At 33.6% G+C, this 18,869-nt stretch overlaps 1 protein-coding gene across 1 annotated transcript; it reads left to right on the plus strand.

The window, feature by feature from the left end:
* Positions 1–764: 764 nt before the first annotated feature.
* Positions 765–11,585, plus strand: LOC144433671 (cytochrome P450 2U1-like). The gene is made up of 4 exons (XM_078122020.1): positions 765–1,107; positions 1,319–1,968; positions 2,882–3,206; positions 11,410–11,585. Exons 1-4 carry the CDS (start codon positions 765–767, stop codon positions 11,583–11,585), a joined length of 1,494 nt encoding a protein of 497 aa, XP_077978146.1.
* Positions 11,586–18,869: the final 7,284 nt, after the last annotated feature.

The raw sequence follows: 18,869 nt of genomic DNA on the forward strand, positions 1-18,869 counted from the left end.
TTTTCTTTACAAATATATGTGGGCTTTGCGAAAAATGTCTCACGTTGGCTAAACTTAGAGATACTTAGCAGCAGGAGGGCGTTCTCTTTCAATATTGATTCTGGGCTGAAACAGAATCCCCTATGGTATCTAGTGGGGAGGGTGTGGGAGGAGCTGACAGTAGAGACCAGAGATCCTAAAGTCAAAATGAATATATTAATCTATGAATATATGAATAATGTTTAATCCAATTTCTGACTTATTCCGACTTACAGCTAGCAGTGTTCTGTGTCCAGTGTTCTTACAAAATCCGTAAGACAACGGGTTTTGATATCGATGGTTACATTTCATTTAGAAACATCCTTACTATTACGTTATACCATCACACTATTACGTCATACACCCTTACTATTACGTCATACCATCCTTACTATTACGTCATACATCATACTTTTCCGTCATACCATACCATCCTTACTATTACGTCATATCATCCAACTACGAAAACATGTAACTGGTAGAGCTCTCAATTGGTATTCAGATATACCATTATATTGTGACGTAATTTCATGGTTACTACAAATTTCCATCCTTGGTTACCAAACCGTTTTGTGTATACTCAATGTAGTGCTTGTACATATTTGATTCAAAATACGTTTTAGAGTGCATACTGTGTGTACATTTTGTAAAGTGACTTTAGCGGAAAATGAATCGTTTCTGTAAACTATGTCGCTTTAACAGTGATATATCTAATGAATTCTCGTGGCTATATCCTTTGTACAGGCATGACGTGGATGTTCACCTGCTTACTTTCCTTTGACGCCAAAACGTTCTCGATTTTATTGTTACTCGTCCTGTTATTTTCACTGTGGTATTTACGTCAACCAACTCGTACACATTTACCACCCAGTCCGTCACTCTGGAATATTATTAGAAGTTTTGCAAAGAACGAAGGTCAGTTACAAGAAGTGTTTACAGATCTATTCAAGCAACTTGGTCCAGTATTTACAATCAAGTTATGGAAAAACTCTATCTTTGTGATCAATGGTTATGATGCAGTGAGTGATGCTTTAGTTGGGAAGGCTGAATTCTTCTCCGATAGACCAGAAATGGTTGCAGATACCAGAGGTAAGTTGCGATCTGAGTTGCGATCGAATCTATGAGAAACATACAATATTGAAGTACTGACGGTGTAAATACAAATGGACAAACGAAAATACCACCAATTACACTTATTTTCAACAAAAATATTCACTACAGACTTACCCAGCCTTAGACCAAAAACTTAGACAGCAATTACAACCCCGTCAATAACATAGATTCTACTCTTTTTTTTCAGGAATTACCTTCTGCAAGTATGGTAATATGTGGAAACGTCGACGCGAGTTTACGTTGAGGGCGCTGCGTTACTTTCTCTGTACGGACAAAAGATGTCTGGAAAATGCTATAGTTGAGGAGGCCCAACATCTAGTTGCTGCAATTCAGGAGAACCATGGCTCATTGTTTGATATAAGACACGTCTTAAACAGATTCGTTGCCAACGTTATCTTTGAATTTTGTACCGGAAAGCGTTTTGACAATGAGGACCGATATTTTCGTCACATGATCGAATGTATAACGAAACTTTATTCCAGAAGATCCAGAACGCTGAAAGGATTTCTTAGCCAAATATTTCTACAAAATTGGCGAGTATATCCAAAAATACACGAATCAGGTGGACGTAACTATGCTAAGCAGATTCTCGAAGATTTTATTCGAAAGTCAGTCGATGAGCATCGAACGACCTTTGACCCCGAGGACACGAAAGACATGATAGATTTACATTTACTTGAAAATCTGCGCAATTCCGAAAGGAAAACAGATTTAATAACTGATGAGTTGATTATTGGTGAGATTTTTGACTTAATCGTAGCTGGCACTGACATAACTACTCAAACTATGACGTGGATTGTGCTATATCTAGTGGCAGACGATGATTTACAGATTAAGGTACGTGCACGTGGAATGCATATCTCATAGAATGATCGGTAATTTAATCTAAAAAATGATCAGTGTTTCTCCATTAGATATTCGTTATGAATTAATGACCATACAAATGTTTTTATTTGTATAATGAACCGTCTCAAGTTGTTGTTTAGAATGATAGTACGCGACATCTCGGAAATAAATATTTAAACCTAACTTTGCTGTTTTTGTGTTAAAAGAAAAATCAAAGCCATTCTAAGTTAAAGATATCATCGGACACTGTAACAATAGTTACTGTGTAAACACACAGTAGTTGAAATTAAATCAAAAGTAAACACACAATAGTTGAAATTAAATCAAAAGTAAACACACAGTAGTTGAAATTAAATCAAAAGTCAGCTATTTTAGAATGTAAAATGTCGTCCAATGTTGTGCTAAATTAACGAATGTCGATTTCATAGATAATGTCGTTTTCGTAGAATATATTTAATGGATTTTCGATTTCGTGGATTGTCGATTTCATAGAATATGTCGAGTTCATGGAATTTCATCAATTCCTTTGTTACTCCAAAAGAACCAAGGACAAATTTCGTGTGACAAAGTTGAGGGAAATTGTATTCTACACGTACGTTTGCAGAGAAATTCAGTTGTCTAAATTTAATCTAAATTTAATCACCATACAATCACAATCGTCATATTAAACCTAAAGTTCTCTGATTATCTAAATAAAATTTTGATAATTTTGATACCAGACAATAGCGCCCTCTATTCAGTTGTTGTTTCGAAAAAAGTGTAAAATAATATGTGTAAAGTGTAAAATAGTCTACATCATCTCTCCACTGACAGTGATATTCGCTATCACTGTCAATTATCATGTATAGTTCTGTATCACATGTATATTATATATAATCTCGTTTTTACTCATTTTCGTTTTCAGATTCAACAACAAATCGATGAAATAGTAGGTAAAAACAGGTCTCCGTCTCTCAGTGACATGTCAAAGCTTCCATTGATCGACGCCACCATTGCTGAAATATTACGCTTGCACACTACAACACCTTTAGGCGTCCCCCACGCCACCAGTGTCAATGTCACTTTCTATGGTTACGATATCCCAAAGAATTCGACGATTTTTATCAACATGTGGTCCGTCCATCAAGATACAAAACATTGGTCTAAACCGACGGAATTCAATCCTAGTCGATTTCTCGACCGTAATGGCAAATTCATGAGGAATATCGCCCTCTTGCCATTTTCGACTGGTTAGTGAATTTTTCAAATGACAAATTTAGTGCAAATATTTGTTGTTAAGTACTTCAAAAAGGATCCAAATTTTATTGTGTATAGTCAATGTATAGTAGTTCATAGGCTTATACAAGTAACTGTAAAATCTTAAAGTTGAAATCACGGGGTCCCACAACCTTTTTGCAATTATTAACCAAGACTACCCATCTTCGTTATGAACTGAAATAAGCAAACTAACTAACAAAACCTCCACAAACAAGAATTTCAACTTTTAAACAATACCACTCAGCCTTTCTCCTGTCCTTGTAACGATTTTCAGTTTTTCGTTAGTTACAACTTGGTGGCGATATCGATGTCATTCATTGAACGTGCTGCCCATGGGATGGTATGTAGTCCGATGTCCGATGACTTCGTCTCTGTTTTTTATCCAACCGTCTGATATGTTAATGGTGTTTCTTGGTAAAATCAAAGTGTTTCACAATAAAGCAAACCCCCCTCCCCTCCCCCAACATGTAACAGTTTGTTTCCGATAACATGACTTCAGAACATAGACAGGCCGGAGTTATATTTTATTTCTTTTAATTTTTTCTGTTGAGAAATTGCGTTGACCCAAAGACAAGATACTCATTACTTCTGTTATAGTTTTATGAGGTGTAAATGAAGACAGTTACATGTGAAGTAGATAAACCCAATATGTACATGTGAAGTAGATAAACCCAATATGTACATGTGAAGTAGATAGACCCAATATGTACATGTGAAGTAAATAAACCCAATATGTACATGTGAAGTAGATAAACCCAATATGTACATGTGAAGTAGATAAACCCAATATGTACATGTGAAGTAGATAAACCCAATATGTACATATGAAGTAGATAAACCCAATATGTACATGTGAAGTAAATAAACCCAATATGTACATGTGAAGTAGATAAACCCAATATGTACATGTGAAGTAGATAAACCCAATATGTACATGTGAAGTAGATAAACCCAATATGTAAATGTGAAGTAGATAAACCCAATATGTACATGTGAAGTAGATAAACCCAATATGTACATGTGAAGTAGATAAACCCAATATGTACATGTGAAGTAGATAAACCCAATATGTACATGTGAAGTAGATAAACCCAATATGTACATGTGAAGTAAATAAACCCAATATGTACATGTGAAGTAGATAAGCCCAATATGTACATGTGAAGTAGATAAACCCAATATGTACATGTGAAGTAGATAAACCCAATATGTACATGTGAAGTAGATAAACCCAATATGTACATGTGAAGTAGATAAACCCAATATGTACATGTGAAGTAAATAAACCCAATATGTACATGTGAAGTAGGTAAGCCCAATATGTACATGTGAAGTAGATAAACCCAATATGTACATGTGAAGTAGATAAACCCAATATGTACATGTGAAGTAGATAAACCCAATATGTACATGTGAAGTAGATAAACCCAATATGTACATGTGAAGTAAATAAACCCAATATGTACATGTGAAGTAGATAAACCCAATATGTACATGTGAAGTAGATAAACCCAATATGTACATGTGAAGTAGATAAACCCAATATGTACATGTGAAGTAGATAAACCCAATATGTACATGTGAAGTAGATAAACCCAATATGTACATGTGAAGTAGATAAACCCAATATGTAATTGTGAAGTAGATAAACCCAATATGTACATGTGAAGTAGATAAACCCAATATGTACATGTGAAGTAGATAAACCCAATATGTACATGTGAAGTAGATAAACCCAATATGTACATGTGAAGTAGATAAACCCAATATGTACATGTGAAGTAGATAAACCCAATATGTACATGTGAAGTAAATAAACCCAATATGTACATGTGAAGTAGATAAGCCCAATATGTACATGTGAAGTAGATAAACCCAATATGTACATGTGAAGTAGATAAACCCAATATGTACATGTGAAGTAGATAAACCCAATATGTACATTTTGAAGTAGATAAACCCAATATGTACATGTGAAGTAGATAAACCCAATATGTACATTTTGAAGTAGATAAACCCAATATGTACATGTGAAGTAAATAAACCCAATATGTACATGTGAAGTAGATAAACCCAATATGTACATGTGAAGTAGATAAACCCAATATGTACATGTGAAGTAAATAAACCCAATATGTACATGTGAAGTAGATAAACCCAATATGTACATGTGAAGTAGATAAACCCAATATGTACATGTGAAGTAGATAAACCCAATATGTACATGTGAAGTAGATAAACCCAATATGTACATGTGAAGTAGATAAACCCAATATGTACATGTGAAGTAGATAAACCCAATATGTACATGTGAAGTAAATAAACCCAATATGTACATGTGAAGTAGGTAAGCCCAATATGTACATGTGAAGTAGATAAACCCAATATGTACATGTGAAGTAGATAAACCCAATATGTACATGTGAAGTAGATAAACCCAATATGTACATTTTGAAGTAGATAAACCCAATATGTACATGTGAAGTAGATAAGCCCAATATGTACATGTGAAGTAGATAAACCCAATATGTACATGTGAAGTAAATAAACCCAATATGTACATGTGAAGTAGATAAGCCCAATATGTACATGTGAAGTAGATAAACCCAATATGTACATGTGAAGTAAATAAACCCAATATGTACATGTGAAGTAAATAAACCCAATATGTACATATGAAGTAGATAAACCCAATATGTACATGTGAAGTAGATAAACCCAATATGTACATGTGAAGTAGATAAACCCAATATGTACATGTGAAGTAGATAAACCCAATATGTACATGTGAAGTAGATAAACCCAATATGTAAATGTGAAGTAGATAAACCCAATATGTACATGTGAAGTAGATAAACCCAATATGTAAATGTGAAGTAGATAATCCCAATATGTACATGTGAAGTAGATAAACCCAATATGTACATGTGAAGTAGATAAACCCAATATGTACATGTGAAGTAGATAAACCCAATATGTACATGTGAAGTAGATAAACCCAATATGTACATGTGAAGTAGATAAACCCAATATGTACATGTGAAGTAGATAAACCCAATATGTACATGTGAAGTAAATAAACCCAATATGTACATGTGAAGTAGGTAAGCCCAATATGTACATGTGAAGTAGATAAACCCAATATGTACATGTGAAGTAGATAAACCCAATATGTACATGTGAAGTAGATAAACCCAATATGTACATGTGAAGTAGATAAACCCAATATGTACATTTTGAAGTAGATAAACCCAATATGTACATGTGAAGTAGATAAACCCAATATGTACATTTGAAGTAGATAAACCCAATATGTACATGTGAAGTAAATAAACCCAATATGTACATGTGAAGTAGATAAACCCAATATGTACATGTGAAGTAGATAAACCCAATATGTACATGTGAAGTAGATAAACCCAATATGTACATGTGAAGTAAATAAACCCAATATGTAAATGTGAAGTAGATAAACGCAATATGTACATGTGAAGTAGATAAACCCAATATGTACATGTGAAGTAGATAAACCCAATATGTACATGTGAAGTAGATAAACCCAATATGTACATGTGAAGTAGATAAACCCAATATGTACATGTGAAGTAGATAAACCCAATATGTACATGTGAAGTAAATAAACCCAATATGTACATGTGAAGTAGATAAGCCCAATATGTACATGTGAAGTAGATAAACCCAATATGTACATGTGAAGTAGATAAACCCAATATGTACATGTGAAGTAGATAAACCCAATATGTACATTTTGAAGTAGATAAACCCAATATGTACATGTGAAGTAGATAAACCCAATATGTACATTTTGAAGTAGATAAACCCAATATGTACATGTGAAGTAAATAAACCCAATATGTACATGTGAAGTAGATAAACCCAATATGTACATGTGAAGTAGATAAACCCAATATGTACATGTGAAGTAGATAAACCCAATATGTACATGTGAAGTAAATAAACCCAATATGTAAATGTGAAGTAGATAAACCCAATATGTACATGTGAAGTAGATAAACCCAATATGTACATGTGAAGTAGATAAACCCAATATGTAAATGTGAAGTAGATAAACCCAATATGTACATTTTGAAGTAGATAAACCCAAATATGTACATGTGAAGTAGATAAACCCAATATGTACATTTTGAAGTAAATAAACCCAATATGTACATGTGAAGTAGATAAACCCAATATGTACATGTGAAGTAGATAAGCCCAATATGTACATGTGAAGTAGATAAACCCAATATGTACATGTGAAGTAAATAAACCCAATATGTACATGTGAAGTAGATAAGCCCAATATGTACATGTGAAGTAGATAAACCCAATATGTACATGTGAAGTAAATAAACCCAATATGTACATGTGAAGTAGATAAACCCAATATGTACATGTGAAGTAGATAAACCCAATATGTACATGTGAAGTAGATAAACCCAATATGTACATGTGAAGTAGATAAACCCAATATGTACATGTGAAGTAGATAAACCCAATATGTACATGTGAAGTAGATAAACCCAATATGTACATGTGAAGTAAATAAACCCAATATGTACATGTGAAGTAGGTAAGCCCAATATGTACATGTGAAGTAGATAAACCCAATATGTACATGTGAAGTAGATAAACCCAATATGTACATGTGAAGTAGATAAACCCAATATGTACATTTTGAAGTAGATAAACCCAATATGTACATGTGAAGTAGATAAGCCCAATATGTACATGTGAAGTAGATAAACCCAATATGTACATGTGAAGTAAATAAACCCAATATGTACATGTGAAGTAGATAAGCCCAATATGTACATGTGAAGTAGATAAACCCAATATGTACATGTGAAGTAAATAAACCCAATATGTACATGTGAAGTAAATAAACCCAATATGTACATATGAAGTAGATAAACCCAATATGTACATGTGAAGTAGATAAACCCAATATGTACATGTGAAGTAGATAAACCCAATATGTACATGTGAAGTAGATAAACCCAATATGTACATGTGAAGTAGATAAACCCAATATGTAAATGTGAAGTAGATAAACCCAATATGTACATGTGAAGTAGATAAACCCAATATGTAAATGTGAAGTAGATAATCCCAATATGTACATTTTGAAGTAGATAAACCCAATATGTACATGTGAAGTAAATAAACCCAATATGTACATGTGAAGTAGATAAACCCAATATGTACATGTGAAGTAGATAAACCCAATATGTACATGTGAAGTAGATAAACCCAATATGTACATGTGAAGTAAATAAACCCAATATGTAAATGTGAAGTAGATAAACCCAATATGTACATGTGAAGTAGATAAACCCAATATGTACATGTGAAGTAGATAAACCCAATATGTAAATGTGAAGTAGATAAACCCAATATGTACATTTTGAAGTAGATAAACCCAAATATGTACATGTGAAGTAGATAAACCCAATATGTACATTTTGAAGTAAATAAACCCAATATGTACATGTGAAGTAGATAAACCCAATATGTACATGTGAAGTAGATAAGCCCAATATGTACATGTGAAGTAGATAAACCCAATATGTACATGTGAAGTAAATAAACCCAATATGTACATGTGAAGTAGATAAGCCCAATATGTACATGTGAAGTAGATAAACCCAATATGTACATGTGAAGTAAATAAACCCAATATGTACATGTGAAGTAGATAAACCCAATATGTACATGTGAAGTAGATAAACCCAATATGTACATGTGAAGTAGATAAACCCAATATGTACATGTGAAGTAGATAAACCCAATATGTACATGTGAAGTAGATAAACCCAATATGTACATGTGAAGTAGATAAACCCAATATGTACATGTGAAGTAAATAAACCCAATATGTACATGTGAAGTAGGTAAGCCCAATATGTACATGTGAAGTAGATAAACCCAATATGTACATGTGAAGTAGATAAACCCAATATGTACATGTGAAGTAGATAAACCCAATATGTACATTTTGAAGTAGATAAACCCAATATGTACATGTGAAGTAGATAAGCCCAATATGTACATGTGAAGTAGATAAACCCAATATGTACATGTGAAGTAAATAAACCCAATATGTACATGTGAAGTAGATAAGCCCAATATGTACATGTGAAGTAGATAAACCCAATATGTACATGTGAAGTAAATAAACCCAATATGTACATGTGAAGTAAATAAACCCAATATGTACATATGAAGTAGATAAACCCAATATGTACATGTGAAGTAGATAAACCCAATATGTACATGTGAAGTAGATAAACCCAATATGTACATGTGAAGTAGATAAACCCAATATGTACATGTGAAGTAGATAAACCCAATATGTAAATGTGAAGTAGATAAACCCAATATGTACATGTGAAGTAGATAAACCCAATATGTAAATGTGAAGTAGATAATCCCAATATGTACATGTGAAGTAGATAAACCCAATATGTACATGTGAAGTAGATAAACCCAATATGTACATGTGAAGTAGATAAACCCAATATGTACATGTGAAGTAGATAAACCCAATATGTACATGTGAAGTAGATAAACCCAATATGTACATGTGAAGTAGATAAACCCAATATGTACATGTGAAGTAAATAAACCCAATATGTACATGTGAAGTAGGTAAGCCCAATATGTACATGTGAAGTAGATAAACCCAATATGTACATGTGAAGTAGATAAACCCAATATGTACATGTGAAGTAGATAAACCCAATATGTACATGTGAAGTAGATAAACCCAATATGTACATTTTGAAGTAGATAAACCCAATATGTACATGTGAAGTAAATAAACCCAATATGTACATGTGAAGTAGATAAACCCAATATGTACATGTGAAGTAAATAAACCCAATATGTACATGTGAAGTAGATAAACCCAATATGTACATGTGAAGTAGATAAACCCAATATGTACATGTGAAGTAGATAAACCCAATATGTACATGTGAAGTAAATAAACCCAATATGTAAATGTGAAGTAGATAAACGCAATATGTACATGTGAAGTAGATAAACCCAATATGTACATGTGAAGTAGATAAACCCAATATGTACATGTGAAGTAGATAAACCCAATATGTACATGTGAAGTAGATAAACCCAATATGTACATGTGAAGTAGATAAACCCAATATGTACATGTGAAGTAAATAAACCCAATATGTACATGTGAAGTAGATAAGCCCAATATGTACATGTGAAGTAGATAAACCCAATATGTACATGTGAAGTAGATAAACCCAATATGTACATGTGAAGTAGATAAACCCAATATGTACATTTTGAAGTAGATAAACCCAATATGTACATGTGAAGTAGATAAACCCAATATGTACATTTTGAAGTAGATAAACCCAATATGTACATGTGAAGTAAATAAACCCAATATGTACATGTGAAGTAGATAAACCCAATATGTACATGTGAAGTAGATAAACCCAATATGTACATGTGAAGTAGATAAACCCAATATGTACATGTGAAGTAAATAAACCCAATATGTAAATGTGAAGTAGATAAACCCAATATGTACATGTGAAGTAGATAAACCCAATATGTACATGTGAAGTAGATAAACCCAATATGTAAATGTGAAGTAGATAAACCCAATATGTACATTTTGAAGTAGATAAACCCAAATATGTACATGTGAAGTAGATAAACCCAATATGTACATTTTGAAGTAAATAAACCCAATATGTACATGTGAAGTAGATAAACCCAATATGTACATGTGAAGTAAATAAACCCAATATGTACATGTGAAGTAAATAAACCCAATATGTACATGTGAAGTAGATAAACCCAATATGTACATGTGAAGTAAATAAACCCAATATGTACATTTTGAAGGCTTGATTTCTCTGGAATGGGGTTTAAAAAAAAAGAATTCACAAAAGAAACCTTGACAACAAAATTTACATCGAAATGAAAGTAAATTCTCACCATGTAAAAATTTAGGGTCGGTGGCTTAAACTAGGGTCGGTTGGGTTACCGGAAACACACCATTTTTTTATTTGGCCTAACTTACAATTAGAACTGAACTGAATTGAACTGAACTGCAAAGATCAATTGTGTTCCACGATCTTTTTCTAATTATTCCCATTTCTTCTTTTCTAGGTAAACGTTCCTGCATTGGTGAACGACTTGCGAAGACTGTTCTCTTTTTATTCACCGTTACCATTCTCCAGCATTTTGATTTAAGACATTTGAACAACAATCCTGACCCTCGATTGGATGGAAAGTTAAATATGTTAGGGACAACTGATTTTGAAATTATCGCCATCAAGAGATGACAGAGTTTAAAAACTGCAACTGGTACAGTCCGATTCGAGTCCGAGTCTGATTCCCACATGCCCATCTCGGGGTCCCACGCTACGAACACATAGCCAGTATAGTAGCTATGACACCCAAACAAAACTTTGTTTCAGTGTAGAATTCTGATTATTTTATTCATTTTGAGTTGTTGCCCTTTCTAAAGATTGACAGCGGCTAAGATCATGTTTCATTTACTTTGTCCCCTTGTAAGAAGGGTTTCTGTCACAAGTTTCATCTCCATGAGCACAAGTCAGGATCTTGACAAACGAGACTGAATTTGTTGCAATTATGACCAAGTTCGTTGAACCATTACAGTGTCCTCAAATCAAAACCTCTAAGAATGCCATAGGGTCACACTTTGCGAGTTTTGTTGCTATAGCAATTTCCGATACTAAACCTGTTGAGTGATTGCCTCATAAACTATCAAAGTATTCCCACTAATCAATACACTTTTATCTTTACTTCGAAGCATTGTCCTCATCATATTACACATTCATTCAGCCTTCTTAATTAAAATATTACCCTTTAGCCATGGTCTTCTCTCCGTAAATCATCGTCGAGTAATCACCACCCCACAATACGGCCTTAAATCAATTGAAAGTTGACTGTGATTTATCGTATGTTGACTTATAACATTAGACAACAATTACTTGTATCTTACACTGTATAACAAGTAGACCATACAATTACTTGTATCTTATACTGTATAACAAGTAGACCATACAATTACTTGTATCTTACACTGTATGACAAATAGACCATACTATTACTTGTATCTTACACTGTATGACAAGTAGACCATACAATTACTTGTAACTTACACTGTATGACAAGTAGACCATACAATTACTTGTATCTTACACTGTATAACAAGTAGACCATACAATTACTTGTATCTTACACTGTATAACAAGTAGACCATACAATTACTTGTATCTTACACTGTATAACAAGTAGACCATACAATTACTTGTAACTTACACTGTATGACAAGTAGACCATACAATTACTTGTATCTTACACTGTATAACAAATAGACCATACAATTACTTGTAACTTACACTGTATGACAAGTAGACCATACAATTACTTGTATCTTACACTGTATGACAAGTAGACCATACAATTACTTGTAACTTACACTGTATAACAAGTAGACCATACAATTACTTGTATCTTACACTGTATGACAAGTAGACCATACAATTACTTGTATCTTACACTGTATGACAAGTAGACCATGCAATTACTTGTATCTTACACTGTATAACAAGTAGACCATACAATTACTTGTATCTTACGCTGTATGACAAGTAGATCATACAATTACTTGTATCTTACACTGTATGACAAGTAGACCATACAATTACTTGTATCCTACACTGTATGACAAGTAGACCATACAATTACTTGTATCTTACACTGTATAACAAGTAGACCATACAATTACTTGTATCTTACACTGTATGACAAGTAGACCATACAATTACTTGTATCTTACACTGTATGACAAGTAGACCATACAATTACTTGTATCTTACACTGTATAACAAGTATAAGTAGTTATACAATATATACGCCTTAACGTTAGGCAAAATCCCTACGATAGTAGAACTAATGTAACACTAAATTCATGACGATACCAGAGTAAACCAGACGTTAGGCTTTGCTTTAGAAAGGGTCTCCTTTTTTCATAAAAGTGATATGACGACACTTTATTTCTAAAGTCTGCGGGAGCCTCCTCGTGGACATGGCGCTATTCCCTGCCCTCCAGGGTTGTAGCTCCGAACAGAGATAGATCACGAGAAACTATGATGAAACAATGGTTGATATTCTAAATACCATTATGTCTTGATGAGTGGCTCCTCTAAACATCGTTCACGATAGAAGTCAAACATTGATATTGTAGAGTCATTCGCCACTGACCGAGAAACAAATATTATCTACGAACTGTTACAAAACCAATCATTCCATAGCTACGATGCCTCCTGAAAACTGTTTGATTTATCGCTATATAAACTAAATGTACCTGACATCGTCCCCGCTTCTATTTCATATAAATGTATTAATCTAGTTAGACAGAATTTGCGGTTATTTACGGTTAGACATAATGTCGCCATTACTTGACGAGGTGGCGGAGGACATCGTAAAATGCATTCTTGTGATATAAATTGATGTAGAGTGTAACAATCATACAGAGATAATGATGTAGAAAGAAAGTACACTCTCTCAAATTTCTTAAAGACAGAACGTAGAAAAGTCACACTTCTTACGTTGCGATATTTGAACACATAATTAAATGTGAGTGTATAACCTTATCCTAAGCCGGGTAATGGTACTTTATAGAAAACACAGACAAGGCTAGATCCTTGCCTTGTGTATAAAACTATTCTAGTATAATTTTAGTGTCGATATATATATTTGATAGCATTATAAATCGTATCCTGGTGTCGTTAGCACCGTCGATGACTTTACTAAAGATTTCCGCTACAAGTTACTTTACGGCTACTAAATTGTATTATAGAATCGTCAGATACCATGAGTTCTTCAAATAGCAGGGTGATGTTTAAAGTGTATTTCAGTACGTAGAATACTACTTGTGCCTTTTTAAGTGCGATATGCGGCAACGTATAAACCCCGCCAAAACGTATAGACTTAGGTTATGCCCCCTTTAATGTTGTATGCAAACTTGCGCGCGTTTCAAAGCTTCTGAGTTGGCCGCGTGGTGTATCTCGAGAGTAATTTTATGCGAGAATTGTTGAAAATAAAGTAAACGAAACAAGGTATACTCTTCAGACATCACCGTCACAGTTGGCTGAGAGGTTTTATGAAGATCAAAGTGACAATTTCTATCACCATGACAGTCGTGACACTGAGTTTATCAAGGGTGCGAGTCTAAGATGACATTGTTTTATAAATTCTACACGTTGTATAGTATAATATAAATCTATTCCCAGAAATGGAAATGTATCAGATACACTGCACTAATAATAAAGGAGATTAGAGGTAGTTAACTAGTAAAATATTCTTTCAAATTTAGACAAAATGCAACATCTTGGCTTCTTCAGATCTCGTCAAAAACAGTCAGTTGCACGGATGCAATCACGAACACATATTACATGTAAATGTTCACATACGAAAGTGATGAAACTAACTAGAGAATTGTAGATATTATTTGTGTTTTCGTTTGAATTCTGACCTGCAGTGAATATTTCTTATATCTATTGGTATGTTCTATGATTAGCCATCGACATATTCAGATCATTCCTGGCACTTTGTCTAGTTCTGTATGATTTCAAATGTATAATCGGAGAGAAAAATCATGCAATGTGTGAAATGGGGTGTATGAGTTAATCTTCAAAATTGTACAGACTAAAACTATTATAACGGTCTGGCAAGAAATTGCCAGAGTTACGAAGTAATTGATGTTAAATCAACGAAGTCTTAGAGTCAAATGATTTCTCAATTTTAAATTAGAATTTCATAATAAGCACTCAGTATGCACAAATTGTAAACATTTCAACTAAAAAAAATTAGACATTTAGATGTAAATAACTTTAATTTTAGCATAGCTGGTCTTTTTGTTCTCAAATTTGATTAAAGTATAATATTAAAGTTTTACATAGTTTGGAATTAATAATGGCGATGGAGTACATTTTATGTGTGCATAGATGTGACTTGAATTCAAAGTTTTCTGATTGGTTGAGATCAAACCTCCTAGAATGGGTATTACTCGTTGTTTGTATCTGTTTGCTTCAAACACTATCTCACTTTTCGTCAAAAGAGAAAGAATTGGACATACACAGACACATTGATTGATTCAGAACCAGGATACAGGACATCATTCTTCATCAATAACGGCAATTACACAGTCAGTCGTCTAATTGTAGTCTACATTAATTGCTTCAGCTGAGCCTTTCAACGTTGTTTTTGTAAAATACGAATCAATATATAAACATGTCTGTTGTGTTGTATTCAGAGATTCCAGGTTCGTTCGATAGAAATTATAGTCGGAAGACTAGTGTAAACAAGCTATGTTACGTATGACGTATGTATGTTGAGATGACGTGCATACTATACGGGCTGTTGAAATGGTACCAGTTTCCATCTTGTCAAAGGTTCGTTCCTGCTTTACATCTTTGTCCGAACAAAGCGACGAGTAATCGGAAATGACAGCACGATCTATGCATGGGGTTAAAAAGTTAAAAATCTCCTGGCTATGCCATATGGAATAATAATAAAAACGTCCCGAATACTTAAAATCAAAATATTTATGAGTACCTTTATATAGTTTGTACACTTTTAAAGGTTTTTACGAGTAATTCAAGATTGTGAAGGTGAGAAAAGTCACGATTTTTAGATTTCAAAAGTGTAACGAAATATGTCTGGTTTTAGTATGTGTACACGATGTTTTATTTATGTCGTGTTTGAAGGACGATTTGTTGTATTTTTAATGTGACAGACTATGATTTTATATACGCGATTTAAATTAAAGAGAAGTATGTGTCGTGTCATAAATATATACATTTAGTCCAGTTTGTTTTTTTTTACTCTGAGATGACAGCGGGTCCTAGTAGACTCAAAGATTATATAAATACCAAATAGTTGGACACTTCAAGTCTTCCCTGATAGTTAGAATAGAATAGAATAGAATAGAATAGAATAGAATAGAATAGAATAGAATAGAATAGAATAGAATAGAATAGAACTTTATTGTCCATTTACGGAAATTTCCTTTCGCTTCACCAAGGCACATTAAAATATATATACACACTAAAATAATTACAGTAACACAAACACAGTTACAATCTTCCAATAAAAGTATTCTTCGAATTGAGTGTAGATCTTTAAAACAAAAATTGTCAGAAGCCTAAAATCACAGGTCTGAGTTCAGTATGGTTATTGCACTTGGTATAAATGCTTTTTAAAAAATGTTCTTACGAGTTAAAGGTACTCTATATCGTCTTCCTGAAGGTAACAAATCAATTTGCGAATACAAAGGATGTGAGGTATCACTAATAATTGCTTGGGCTTAGTTAAGTTTACTTTTGTTACTTTCTCAAATTTGTCACGTGATCAATACAAGTCTACAAAGGATAAAAGTTCTGATAATACTTTTTTTTTCATTTTCTCCTCTGCTGGAAATTATTCTGATTTCTTTCAGTGGCTTGAATAAAAATGATAGCGAACAGCGATGGCGTCACCGAAACGAAGTTGTTTTAAAGTTTTACACCGTCGACAAAATATTTTTGTTACAAGATTTGAGAGATCCATTGGTCCGCTTACGCAACACACCTCTGAACCCACACTGTATAAAATGATCTCAGAACCAAATTCTTGTTGGGACGAATTACAGCATAGTATTGTCAACGTTACCATGACAACAGTAGTCATCATACATACATACATACATACATACATACATACATACATACATACATACATACATACATATGTAGATTAGATCACAAACCAATTTAACATGTATTTGACATCATTAATTGAGCGGTACGTTTTCCCATTTCATATACTTCAGTAACATACTTCATTCAGACGTGAGAGAGTGCATTATACTGTATTATAAGTGGAAGGAACGCCTTGAACTTTCAGGCTAGATTTTCTACTTTTTATTTGTTTTGAAGAATTAAGTTCTATTTATAGGATCATAAATTGCTCTGAATTTGCGAGTTGTAAATGACATGATAAAATATATAATCTTTATGGATAACATTTACTCTTTTCGTGAAAAATCCATCTTTGATTCATCGAGATTTATGATAATTTGTTCTGACTCTGTGAGTTGAAAATGTCAAAACGTGGAAAAGAAACAACGTTGGTAAAATGATCACATCTTGTGTAATTTCATCGGACATTTGAAACAGAATTAATTCTATGAGACGCCACGTAACCATGTGGTCCCTTCATTAGGAATGGTCTAAATGACGATATCAGATGTAGTAGAAAACTAATATGGACTTGTAATGATTATATAGGAACGTGACATCAAGCGGAAAAAGTTAAATTTAATGAGACTTGCTACTACTTTATGGTTGTGGAATGAGATGACAGGGATGATGCAATGATTAGACATGTTTCCCATGTTTTTCTTATTGCTTATAATATGGGCCTTGTCACTACGAGTCGCTAGACTATTTTGCTAGTATTTTGTGGCTGAATGAAGTAAAACATTGGGAATAACTCACTTTACTTCCTTGAGCATGAATTATGACAAATCGGGAAAATATATTACGATTTGGAATGTTTTCACTCATATTTCGAGCACCGCAAAAACCAGTGACGTAGACACTGATTGTCGTGACGTAGAACACCAGAGTGTATAATCCATATGTTCTGTTCAAGAACAAGTCTTTGGCTTGTGCATGGTGGTATTATGGTTGTAAATTGTCTCTTGTGACGAAAAATAAATCGCCATGTAGGCATAAAACAAAGTTCTTGAAAACATTATGCAAAGTCATGTAGCTCAGCCATGACGTGTAGCTCAGCCATATCATTGAATGTTCAGGGTGAAAGATAGCAATGCAGTATAAAGGAGACGGTCACATCTCTTCTTTATTAGTTTATTGTCGGTTTTTAGAGATTCTTTCTTTCCCTTTCTCTTTAGAGAATTTAGTCCTCAACAGTAACGCGATACACTTGTAATCTTGACCTCACATTTCAAGATTAAAGTCGGTAAGTTCGTATAGTCAGTCAAAATAAGTGTTACATTTCAAAGTGGGATAGCCACCAGGTGTGCAATCGCGGAAAATGAAAATCTGGCTAATGCACTTACAAGGAAATTGCTAAATACTGAGATGTCACAAGGTTTTCTATTCGCTAAAGCGGACCGACATCCCTGCAGTGGACTACAATTTTTTTATGACTCTAAATAAGCGCCACTGATCATTGCTTAACTTTGGATAGTTGGAGCTATATAAGTTTGTAGATAGATAGACAGACAGACATACTAATGGATAGATATATAGATAGATAGATAGATAGATAGATAGATAGATAGACAGACAGACAGACAGACAGATAGATAGATAGATAGATAGATAGATAGATAGATAGATAGATAGATAGATAGATAGATAGATAGATAGATAGATAGATGGATGGATGGATGGATGGATGGATGGATGGATGGGTGGGTGGATGGATGGGCGGGCGGACGGACGGACGGACGGACGGACAGACAGATAAGATAGATAAGATAGATAGATAGATAGATAGATAGATAGATAGATAGATAGATAGATAGA

Source organism: Glandiceps talaboti, chromosome 4 (genome assembly GCF_964340395.1).
Source record: "Glandiceps talaboti chromosome 4, keGlaTala1.1, whole genome shotgun sequence".
Taxonomy (NCBI): Eukaryota; Metazoa; Hemichordata; class Enteropneusta; family Spengelidae; genus Glandiceps; species Glandiceps talaboti.

Bases quoted from the DNA above. Each gene is read 5' to 3' on its own strand.
- LOC144433671 (XM_078122020.1), top strand. From the start codon at position 765: ATGACGTGGATGTTCACCTGCTTACTTTCCTTTGACGCCAAAACGTTC. The intron at 1,969-2,881 runs GTACGTGCACGT...TTTCGTTTTCAG, and splicing joins ACGATGATTTACAGATTAAG to ATTCAACAACAAATCGATGA. The intron at 3,207-11,409 runs GTTAGTGAATTT...CTTCTTTTCTAG, and splicing joins CCTCTTGCCATTTTCGACTG to GTAAACGTTCCTGCATTGGT.